At 42.1% G+C, this 12,989-nt stretch overlaps 1 protein-coding gene across 1 annotated transcript in view; it reads right to left on the bottom strand.

Moving 5' to 3' along the window:
* Positions 1 to 12,989, bottom strand: part of LOC310994380 (synaptic vesicle glycoprotein 2C-like) — a gene marked incomplete at both ends in the record, with an annotated part of 36,533 nt that overhangs the window by 13,210 nt on the left and 10,334 nt on the right. Inside the window, 3 exons of the mRNA XM_083983045.1 lie at positions 409 to 542; positions 7,326 to 7,477; positions 11,264 to 11,444. Coding sequence (XP_083839171.1) covers positions 409 to 542; positions 7,326 to 7,477; positions 11,264 to 11,444 — 467 coding nt within the window. The remainder of the gene's footprint in view (positions 1 to 408; positions 543 to 7,325; positions 7,478 to 11,263; positions 11,445 to 12,989) is intronic.

Below are 12,989 nucleotides of genomic sequence, written 5' to 3'. Positions count from 1 at the left end.
TTTTAAGTAGCTTATGTGTCTCAGCTCAGCTCAGCTCACAGTCTGGTTTCTGAGTCTAATCCACAGTTAAAAACCTTATTGTTAGTTTATTACAATTAAATAAATTACCATTTTATCTGGTGCTGATGTCTTATTCCTTTCACGTTGTCTTACATCATTTTAACTGTCCGCCACCTCGAGAGTTTGGTGCATTTGTTTTTGTTACATTAAGAAAACACATTTTCTCACATAAAGCAGATATCCATATGTATCATTATAAACACCATTAAGGGGAATTGATGGCAGAGCCTGCATCACAACAATGCACTGACTCCCCCTCCTCCCCTCCCCTCTCCTCTCCTCTCCTCTCCTCTCCTCTCCTCTCCTCTCCTCTCCTCTCCTCCCTTTCTCTCTCTCTCTGTATTTTACCTCCAGGTAGAAACGAGGGCTCTCAGGCATAAAAGTGAGAGCGACCACCGCGGAGACACACGGCAGCGCACACACCACCACAAACACTCTCCAGCTGTGGAACTGGTAGGCCGAGCCCATGCTGAAACTCCAGCCTGCAACAAAAGCACAAGGACACACACACACACACACACACACACACACACACACACACACACACACACACACACACACACACACACACACACACACACACACACACACACACACACACACACACACACACACACACACACACAGAGAAACACAGTCAGGAATAATATAAGCATGAAAGGACATAAAACTTGCAGGAAACACACAAAAACTGATTTATAGCTTGTGTAGTTTCACTCCATTTCTTTTCATTTCCTGTTTCCCCTCAAGGTTGGAGGAGCGGCTGTTGGTTTTATTTTTCCTCTCTGTTTTAAACACATGGACCAGGTTTTCAGTGAGGTGATCCTGAATATTTTGGTCATTATTTTAGTTATTATGGTGTTGCAGATGGTTATTAGTCTATATTTTCACTCTTTCAGATGTGCCAGGCCAAGGTAGAGGGTTGCTAAGGTGATTGGTGTGATGTCCAGCATCCTCAAGTGGTTGCTAGGGGTTGATCTGTGAAGTTGCTACAGGGTTGAGTGGTGTGAATGTGAATGTGAATGTGATGAAGCCTGAGTTTGAAGCTTTCAGCACCACGGACAGAGACACAGAAAGTGCCAAGATGGTTCATTGATATTCACTTATTCCTTTATTATTGTAAAGTCTGGACATGTTATTTGTGTAGAGCACTATAGATGTTTTATTCCATTAGAAACAGACCAATGTTTTTAGGTGATAAAACAAAACCTTTAAGAGTTAAACAGACATAATGTAAGATTTGGTTAAAGATCAAAACTCATAGTGAACTCATGTGTTTGATCTTATCGCTGATATTTGCACATTGTTACTGCAGTTTCCATGTGGTACCAACTTTTTTTTCTTATTGTTGGAGTTGGTAAGAAGTGATTTAGTGCTTCATTAGTTTAGCTCCTCTGAAGCTGCTGTGTTACACTGGGGAAGGAGCGAAAGAACATGACCCACATTTAATTTTTTACAAACTTATCTACATACAGGGAGGAAAAGCAGCTGTAAAACTGTTAGAAAAACAATGAGAAATTAACATATAGTTGCATGTATTCAAACTGGAGTTGCAGCAGTTTAATATATATAAGAGCCACAAAATCACTCTCCATCTGCAACCATGCACACAATATATATTTTCTGCCATTTTATCGGAGTTTCAAGTTTAAAATTTATGCCGACATAAAGCTTGAAGTAAAAAATGTTGTGATCATAACACAAAATACACATCTATAAATCCCACGACACACAGATCCTGAATGAAGGGATGTTCAGCTACGACAACAATGACACTGTTGTTCATGTTGTATAAGGACTTAGTGCTCATATACTGTAACTCTGGAGGTCTGAGATGTAAACATAGTCCAGTCTAACTTTCTTTTTTTTTTTTTTAATGATGATCCACACTTGGTCGGTGAGGTGCAACAATCTGCTGCTAGTGGGAATGCATGTGCATGTGCATGTGTGCATGTGTGTGTGTGGCCTGTGGGCCTGCTCCAGCCTGTACCAGTACAAACCTCATTAGGGGGATTATAGCTATAATGGACTGGAGGGGATGGCTGACTGATTCAGATACTCAGCAAGATTTATGTCCCTGCTCTAAAGTAAGTGAGCACAGCTGAGACACACACACACACACACACACACACACACACACACACACACACACACGTGCACACACACGCACACACATGTACAAACACACAGACACGATGTCCTTGGCCATCGTTCAGTTCTGTCACGCAAATTTTTAAGCACTATGTGTGTGGCGTGCACGTCCATACACATACAGTGTTACACAGAAAAACGCACAAACAGTAACATCTTACACCACACACACAGACACACACACACACTAGAAAGCCAGTCACAGCAGACTGATTTTCCTTCCTTTTGTGGAATTTCCTCCATCACATCCTTGACACGTTAAAGAAGACAGAATGCCACACACGCTGACACACTCACACACACACACACACAAAGAGTTATCTGACCTTTGTCCACCAGTCAATGCAAAAAGCACTGCGGCGGAACCTATTACCCACACACCGCTGCATCTTGAAGAAAGAAAATGAGTTAAAACAGTGGCATCTAATCAATTGACCTCAATTATGAGCTTCTGTCGCCGCCGCTCACACACACACACACACACAAGTAAAGTTTGTGAAGACAGACACACACACAGACTGAAGATAGAAAGTTAAATCTTTTGTATAATAGAAATAAAAACATATGGATCCGTCTGTGAGAATCTGCACACTCAAGGAATAACAACATCTTATTCTGGGGTTTGTCCAGTGATTACTGAAGGCAAATAATCCACAGAAAAGAATTAAGAATGAATTTAAATACTGTTTTGTCACTTAGTTTAAGAAAGGAACAATATTCACTGGAGTCACATAAGAAATAGACTTTAAGAAAATCAAACAATCTTGATGTTAAAGCTCATAAATGTGAATTTACCATACAAAGAAACCAAAAACTATGAACATGACCAGAAATCACAAGAATTAAGAAATGTGAAAAATGTTGTAATTCATATTCTACATTTTTACAGTGTTTTATTTTGAAGTGTTGATCCATAAAAAGATATATTTGTGGTTTTAAGAGCCGAAAAACATCTCAGATTAGTTTCTGCCCTCTCTCAGCTTCTCTCTGGTGTCAGCCAATCAGAGTAGAGTGGACTCTGAGCCTCTCCTCTGATTGGCTCACTGTTTTCTAAGAGGTTTAATAACATATATACTATATATGTATAGACTATAGCAGATTTCAAGTTAAAACAATCAGAGAAACCAAATATTGCAAGACTGGATGGTCGGTCCCGGTGGGCGGGTTTGCTTAGTTGTGACATCACAAAGTTACAGGAAGTCCTGACGGCTCATTTTAAGACTCAGTTTGCGAACACAGGCTGTGTGTGTTTCTTTGATACTTTCACAGCAGCGTTAATATAGAGCCTAGAGCTGCTTTATAACCAAACAACACATGGAAGGAGATCTACCTTTATACTGAAGGGGGTCCTTTAAGAAACACAGTTGGCTGTCCTAACCACAACAGAGAAGGATCAATAACAATCAATGAGAACACGATTAGAAGGTGATTAAAAGGGGCAGGAGGGTTCATCAGTACAAATAATACAACATGTATATTTGTAGTCCTTTTTGAAATGTGAATACTGCTAGTTTAAATGAGCTGTTTGTAGGTTTTGCTATTGCTACATGTAATTAGGTAATTTAGGTAATTTAGGTTTTATCAGCTGTTTCAGTTCATCGCTGCCTTTAAGTTGTTGTCTTTAAAGGGATAGTTCAACATTTTGGCAAATTGGCCCATTGCCATAATCCCTATAGTCATAGCAGTAGGTTCGTTACCTTTAATTGTCGGTGCAGGCTATTTTTAGAACGGTGGAGCAGAGCCACGAGCTGCTCAGAGCTACGCTACGGAGGCTGAAGGGATTTCTTGGTTTCCCTCATCAAACTCATCAAATACACAATCCAACAACTCCAAAACGCTCTGGTGGACAAGTTGTGACCTGCACATTCACCATATGAGATAATAACAGAACGTTGTTTTTGAGGTAAATTCATGCAAAACCGCTGATGCGCGTTCCTGTCAGGGGCAGTTTTTCAGCAAGCAGTCTCTGCATTTACCTCGAAAACAACTCTGTCTCGTAACGTTCTGTTATTATCTCATAGCGTGGTGAATGTGCAGGTCACAACTTGTCCACCAGAGCGTTTTGGAGTTGTTGGATTGTGTATTTGATGAGTTTGATGAGGGAAACCAAGAAATCCCATGAGCCTCTGTAGCGTAGCTCTGAGCAGCTCACGGCTCTGCTATGCCGTTCTAAAAATAGCTTGCCCAGACAATTAAAGGTAACGAACCTACTTCTAAAACTATAGGGATTATGGCAATGGGCCAATTTGCCAAAATGTTGAACTATCCCTTTAAGGATCTTGTTTTGTGCAACAGACTCAGCTGGTTTTTCTTTAGATGCTGTGGAGAAGTTTTCATCGGTCTTGTCGTGACTTTATTCCAGATAAGAACGACACTCGGTTCGAGGCCGGTGTGTCGTCCATCAACCCGCTGCCTCTGCGTTATAAAGCCGGTCTCTCAGACCGCTGTCACACACATTGTCCTGATGTCACAGGTCCGAGAGCAAACTCCATCATATCAGATCAACATCGTCCTGAAGTAAAGAAAAATGCTCATCCCTTCCTCCTCTCTTTCCCCTTTAACACTGTTTCACTCTGTGTCGTTCCTCCTTTGTTTCCTCTCTCCTCCTCCCTCCGGCCCTCCGCTGTATCCCTTCACTGTTCGATTATCCCTGACACAGGCCACATAAATCAAGCGCGCTCTCCACCTCTCCTTCCCCGCTCTCTCTTGTCCTCCTAATCTCTTTCTCTGCTCTTCTTTTTTCCCCGTCCCCGCCCCTGCTCGCCAGATTGATTTCATTTCGCTCATTTTGTTCTTATCCTCTCTGACACACACACCTCCTCCCCCTCTCCGTTATCCTCTGGCTCAGCCTCGCCACAGTTTATGAGATTTGTAATATCAGCCGGGCTTTTACTTTTCTTTCTTTTCTTTTCTTTTTTTTTTAACTGCCTCCAACACAGTCACATAAAGTCCCATGAAATTAACACAAATACTGTTTATGGTATTATGTATATTTTTTAAGATTACACGCACGCTGCTTCTGTAAAAAGCCATGCTGCAGAATAAAAGTTGAACATTTCATCCGTCTTTGCTGTGTCAGCTGACGTCAAACAAACCCCCACCTCCTCCCCCCCTCCCTTGTGTTTCTCACTTTACTGATTCAGGGACCAATTTGCTGTAAAAGGCCTTCAACGTGCGCACTCACCGTGCAGGCTGGCATATGCTTTGCTGCCTTTTCTGCTGCTGCTGCTGCTGCTATTGTCGGAGCCTCCACCTACACTGCCACCTGCTTTGTGTTTGCGTGTGTGCTACCCCCAGAGGGTCGTGATTTCTAAATTAAGCCCCGGGAGTCGAGTCAGAGGGAAGCAGGGTTTATGTATCATGTTGCGATGTATGTACTAAGCCTGTGTTGCCTCGCTACGGCAGCAGGGAAGCGCCATCAAGAGCAGAGCCGCAACCGCAAAGTCAAACTTTACTGCCGTCTCTATTTGCGGTTAATGTTCAAACCAGTGATGCGAGCGATTCCTGACGGTGAGAAAGTTTGAAGAAAATGTACATTAAGTCACTTTTGGCTGGATCTATACATCAAATCTATGTGGAAAAGAGGATTTCTTTCTCCTTTTCTTGCACAGTGAGAACATTAATTAGCGTATCTTTTCGAACGTGGGTGGGAAATTTTGAGCCAGGGTGAAGGTTGGTCTTAATACCTTTACCCTGAAATGGTAAATGATTGTAATGGAGGGACATCTTACTTCTTTTTTTATCATTTATCATTAATTTTTCTCTGTATACACAATTTTCACCTTTATTATGTTTCTGTTGTTGTTGTTAATGTTGCTGCTTTTTTCTCATTTTTTTGTCCTTCCTTTTGGTTTGGTTTTGCTTGTTGATCGTGTTTATTTGTTTTCAATTGTGGATTTGTATCAATGATTTTGGTTTTTGTGAAAAAAAAAAAAAATAGCATATCTGTCTTCTTATTATGCATAATGGTCACGACGAGTCCTCTGTCTAAAAACATTGTAATATTTAACTCTGCACTGTCAGTTGCTGCTTTGTTGAATACAGAAGTGGACTCACTCACAGAGGCGTTAAAAAAAAACTAAAACAAAAGGGTCATGTTTCTCCACTCGTTCGCTCATCTAGAGATTTCCATCCTTGCTTTTATCTCCGGTCCTCCTCTAATTATTGTACTGTAATGCTGCTCCCCAGCAGGCCAGCAGGCTACAGCTAATACAACATGCTGATCCTGGGCTTTGTACTCCAGTTATCTATTATTACACTATAAATTAGGTGCAAATCTACAAGATTGTAAATGAATGTGTGCAGCAATATCTCACTTCTTTGTTTGGTTCAAACTCGAAAATACTGAATCCTACATTTTCCATGCACTCAGTTCTCTTACAGCTCTGTGTTATTAATGTGCGGCTGCAAAGTCTTTGTCGATACAGCTCTCCATCTTCAGGTGTATTTTCTCCTCCAGAGTAACTGAACAACTGTTTTGGTTCGTCCACATCAGGACAAGTAAACTTCATCTTGAACCTGTCGTCTTCTTTGGACAGATTTAGAGACGTCACAGCTGTTTTTACAGCTGCTGATCGATCTCAGATCCTCTGGCAAGGTCTCTTCTTCTTATTGGTTCAGATTCCTTGTCTTATCACTGAGCCCCCAAAAAAACCAGCCACCTTTTTCATTTAGTTTCATATGCATTGATTTAAATAGAGACGCTCGTGCGATGTGGCCAATGTGTCAAAACACAGGAAGTTGAACCTGGCTGCACTTTTGCTGCAGTGCAGTGCGACATACTGCAGCCAAGTGCATGTTGGCCAATCAAATACATGTCACAGTCACACACACTCACAATCCTCTCTTATAGTACTTAGAGTTAATTTGCTGTTGCAGGGTTTTAGTGTCCGATGAGCCTATAAACTCAAACTGGACTTCTCGGATCTGACCAGCACCTTCAACAATAAACCCGCCCACAAACACTAAATTTAACAACTGTAATTTGTTGGATTTGTTGTAATTGTCGCTTGAATTTCATTGCTTCATCTATTTCTGCTGTGTAAGTCTGTATGTGTCTCTGTGCAGTGGCCCGGTAACGACGGGTCCATGTGGTCTCGGCGGCCGTCACTCACCGTAGTGTGGGATGATGGCCCAGGCCATGGCCGAGGCGTAAATCCCTCCGATCATCCAGAACATGCAGAGCCAGCTCAGATGCTCTCCTCTCTTCTCTCGAGCCAACACCTCCGCAAAGTACGAGAATACTATTGGCACAGCTCCACCGATCCTGCAAATACAGTTTTCTGTAATTAGCTCCTTGTTCCTCAGTCAAATATATACATACAGTACATACAAGAAAATCAAATCATCTGTCCACTTGGATCCTTTTCTGCAATAAATATATTCTTTTATTATTTATGATTATGCAATGCAACAATCTGTCCACTGTTGATTTTTTTTGGAGGAAGTCATGCTGCTGTAATTTACTAAAGAGAATGTCAGAAGCAACAAAATACAGCTTTAAGAAAATTACAAGTGTGTAATTTAATCCTTTATGCAATCCACACTGTTGCCTTTCCTCAAACAGAAACAGACTCAGAGCCTGTTGAATATGTTTTCATAGAGTAAGTCAAGTATATTTATTATTTGTATGTAAATAAAAAAGATAAGACACATATATCCAAGAATACTTTTTTCCAGAAAAACCTAAATGGAACAAGCTAAATCCAAGGGAATCTGGCAACAACACTCAGAGCTGCATTGTATTTCTCTCAAACCGAGAGTGTAAAAAGAAAAAGAAAAAAGAAAAGACGAAGAAGACCCAGCATCCCCTTGGAGATCTGTTACACTGTCACAAATACCACCACAGCTCCAAACACTATAGATCTGTTTGCTCAGGCACATTTTCACAACAATCGTACAGATTCCCAAAGGAACTGGAGCTAAAAATGAATCTGTTTGACCTCCCGACATAAACGTCTGCATCTGTACACAGACGACTCGAAATAAAGAGATGAAATAAAAGCTAAAGCTACTGATTAAAAATTTATAATAAAGCCATTAAGGAAAGTACAACGAGTTGCTTATGCAACTGTAATTAAACAGAGAGGCGAGCCGAGTGTGAATCGGGTAACGATGAAACTGGGTGTACTGGAAACAGGCTGGAGAGCCAGAGCTCTGTAATGGCTGATGCGGAGACACGTACACTTAACACACATTATATCCATCTCCAGCGCAGCGGCCTGAAAATAGAGGAGCAGTAATACTTCCTGGTTTGGACAGCTCTCCCTGGTACAGGTAATGGTTCTGAAACACTCTCAGGAAAATGCCCTCAGGCCCAACAACAGCTCCGTCAGACTCCTGCAGTAATAATCACCACGGCTCAGATTAAAGCGCTGTGTATCCCATAATTACACTTGTTTCAAAGCTTCAACATCACATTTAACTCAGTGGACTGACCTTTGCACTCCAGGTGACCTTTATAAGACAATTAGGATGTGCTCTGATCCCTCAGTGCTGCTACAGAGAACATTTTATACTGCTGAATTAACATACTGCATATTGAACATATATTATATTGACACAAAAAGTGATCATCATAACAACTTATTATAATGAAATGTCTGCAACTTGTGAATAAATTAAGTGATTTGATTGATTAACAACAGCAGTCGCCAGCATTTTTCAACAGAAAAGAAAAAATAAAAGTCAAGATCCAGATATTGTAATGTTAAGAGAAGAAGACAAATTGGATTTTATTTCCATCTTTAGACATATGGTCTATTTGAATTACATGTAGTGCAGCAGTGGATCATGATCAATGGGTTAAAATTGATTTAAAAGATGTGTGATTTCATTCCTATAGTTTGATTGATATTATTGATATTATATTAAAGGGATAGTTCAATATGTTTGGTAAATTGGCCCATTGCAATAATCCCTATAGTCTTAGTAGTAGGTTCATTACCTTTAATTGTTGGTGCAAGTTATTTTTAGAACGGCGGAGCAGAGCCATGAGCTGCTCAGAGCTACGCTACGGAGGCTAATGGGATTTCTTGGTTTCCCTCATCAAACTCATCAAATACACAATCCAACAACTCCAAAACGCTCTGGTGGACAAGTTGTGACCTGCACATTCACCACGCTATGAGATAATAACAGAACGTTACGAGACAGAGTCGTTTTTGAGGCAAATGCAGAGACTGCTTGCTGAAAAACTGTCCCCAAAGGGAACGCACATCAGCGGTTTTGCATGAATTTACCTCGAAAACAACTCTGTCTCGTAACGTTCCGTTATTATCGTGGTGCGTGGTGAATGTGCAGGTCACAACTTGTCCACCAGAGCGTTGTGGAGTTGTTGGATTGTGTATTTGATGAGTTTGATGAGGGAAACCAAGAAATCCTATGAGCCTCCATAGCGTAGCTCTGAACAGCTCGCGGCTCTGCTCCGCCGTTCTAAAAACAGCTTGCACCAACAATTAAAGGTAACGAACCTACTGAACTATAGGGATTATGGCAATGGGCCAATTTGCCAAAATGTTGAACTATCTTTTTAAGTTATTATGTTATACTAAGTGTTGATTATTTACAGATTATTAGATTAGATTAAAGGGATAGTTCACCCTAGAATGATATTTCGCTCATTATCTACTCACCCTCATGTTGACTAAGGGCTGGAAGAATTTTCAGAGTCCACCGTCCCTTCTCTGAGTTACAGGGGGTCTTGGCGTAGCAGTGCATTTCAATGCAACGGTTGCAAAGGGACACCAGAGCTCTTCGTAAAAAAACACACACAAAAAAACATCCAAATACCTCCATGATGCTCGTATGTAATGTCCGTCTTGTGCTGAAGCCCCAAATTGCGTAATTGTCCCGAAAAAAATTAAATAAGTCTATATTTTAAGCTTGTTTGTAGCGGAAGCTTCTCGAAGCTCCTCTTCCTGGTCCGTCCAAATCTCGCGTGATTTGCGCCGGCGTCAGTGCGGTTACTGCGAATCACGCGAGATTTGGACGGACCAGGAAGAGGAGCTTCGAGAAGCTTCCTCTACAAACAAGCTTAAAATATAGACTTATTTAATTTTTTTCGGGACAATTACGCAATTTGGGGCTTCAGCACAAGACGGACATTACATACGAGCATCATGGAGGTATTTGGATGTTTTTTTGTGTGTGTTTTTTTACGAAGAGCTCTGGTGTCCCTTTGCAACCGTTGCATTGAAATGCACTGCTACGCCAAGACCCCCTGTAACTCAGAGAAGGGACGGTGGACTCTGAAAATTCTTCCAGCCCTTAGTCAACATGAGGGTGAGTAGATAATGAGCGAAATATCATTCTAGGGTGAACTATCCCTTTAAGTAATATAAATCTTACGTATGTACCCTGTTGTCACCATTGTCTAGCAAAACTAGCATAAATGCCAGAGCCTCAACTCCACCTCAGTGCCTCCATTGATCCTGGCATACTTCTAACTATAAGGTCAATAATAGTTTGTTTCCCTCATATTTGACCTATAGATTATTTGAGTATTGATTGATTTCAACACTTTGACCACTTAAATAGTCACACTGGTAATCCCTCTGGTCTGGGATCTTACTGAACATAGCTGAACACCCTGTGCCGTCCACTTTGCGGGGAACTACTACTACTGCACCCATACTGTATGAACAGGAACGTCAGATCAGTGAGACGGGAGGGGGGCGTGTCATTCATCAGGGATGTGGGCAGCCAAGCAGACCAGCACTCCGGCGTTCACCACCAGATGTTCATTTACTGTGCTCGGCTCATTTCTGTAAACGCTCCTGTTCCGTTTTGTTCCTTCAATACCCCCCCCAAAACCACACACACACTCACTCACAAACACACGCTCAGGGGGATGAGGATGGGCTGGTGCCAGGCAGTTAGAATAACCTCCTGTCATGTGCTTTGACTTTGTAGGAGGGGAGACGACAGACAGACAGACAGACAGCCTGGAGAAGAGAGGAGAGAGGGGGAACTCCTCGGAGACGCCACAGAGGAGGACGGGATGATCCAGAGCCAAGGGAGAGAGAAAAAAAAGAGAGATAAACGGACTCACCCGAAGCCGGACACCATGCGGCAGAGGAGGAACATGCTGTAGCCTTGAACGAAGGAGGAGAGGAAGGCGAAGAAGCCGTTGACGGACATGGATATCAGCAGGCACTGTTTACGGCCGACCTTGTCCGACAGGCCGCCCCAGAAAAAAGCTCCGAACATCATCCCCAGATACACGATGCTACCTGCAGGGAGGGAGGGAGGGAGGGAGGGAGGGGAGAGGATGTAAATGATCACAACCATCTGGAGTCAAATGTTTGTCGGTGAAACTGCTGAGTGGATAAAAAAAAAAAAACTTAGGGAAAAAGCGAGAAGTTTGCAGTCACGCTCAGTCCTGCATTCACCACTCAGCTTAATGAATGAACCAGATGACGGCACTAAGTTTCCAAAACTCATATATGAGACCTTGAAAATCTGACATTTGTTAAGTGACATAAACAAACAATAGTTTTATGAACTGAATGTGATTATTAATGAAAGAAATGAGCTGTCAACACAACACTCTACCGTCTTCATCCCAGTTTAAAGGCACAGGAAATTGATTTTATTGACCTAAGTCTGTCTGACTCTGCTCCAATAGGTGGCGATCTACTTAGTATTGGACCTGTTTTCAGTCAATCTTTTTACAGACCAAACAATTGACAAACAAGTTAGCTACTGTAGCGGCAAACTGGTAGCATGTTGAGCAAGGAAACATGAGCAACTTGTGTTTTAATCTGAAATTTGTACATTGTACATAATCTGAAACCTTGTCAGTGCAAATATATGCATAGATTAAGATGTTCAGATGTTGATGCAGGTGCTAAAAAGATCAAACTTCACAACAGAGTAAAGTTAATGTAGCATCGCTGCAGCACAGACTCTCTGAGTCATTGTGTAGAAAAGACACTACGTCGTGTAAATCATGAACTTTCTTTTTGCTGCTCTGTTAGTTTGCTCTCACAACTGGTGCCACTGCAGATACCACTGGTCTATTACTGCATTGGTATTGGGCCCATATATATATATATACACACACACACACACACACACACACAGTGAAGTACACACACAGTACACGTCTGCTAACCATCAGCTGCAGCATTAAGTGGTGCTTTCCGAGTGCATCAGTGGAGTAACAGAGCTCAGACTGAAATTGGTTCTGTTATTTCCCGGCTATCGACAGAAGGCTGAGAGGTCACATAAAATGTAAGTCTCTATAAATAGCAGAGTTGGGATCGATCGCTCGAGTTTGGCTCGGAGCGGCTACGAGATGCATGACGGGGGCGGCGGTGGCGGCGACGAGGCCACAGCACTGCAGATCTACCTCCGCTCGGACGGTATCGGTATAGTTTTGCCATTTCCCACCTTTAATTATGGAAGTCGATAACGTCTGAGTTTGCATGAACTCAGGTGAACTCCCGGCGAGCAGGATCAGCATCTGATAGAAAATGGTTTGGTACTACATCATGGATAAAGTAGCGTCAGCTGCAGTAACACCGCTACACATGCTGAGGGTTTATTTGACACAGGAGACATATCTACATTTCATTCATCTAGTCATTTGTATCTAATATCCTGAAGTGATGCCTTTAAAGTACATATCTCACGCGGGATAATCAAAATCTGACTCCAGCTTAATTGCATCTGACTGCAGAACGGCTCTTGTCCGCTAACGGATGTTTCTTTAAGTGACTGCGGAGGGGGAAGCAGAGGCAGTGGTTGACCTCGCAGCCCCGCGGCTCTCCGAG

Source organism: Trachurus trachurus (assembly GCF_905171665.1).
Source record: "Trachurus trachurus genome assembly, chromosome: 12".
Lineage (NCBI taxonomy): Eukaryota > Metazoa > Chordata > Actinopteri > Carangiformes > Carangidae > Trachurus > Trachurus trachurus.
This window is presented reverse-complemented; position numbering and strand designations above follow the sequence as displayed.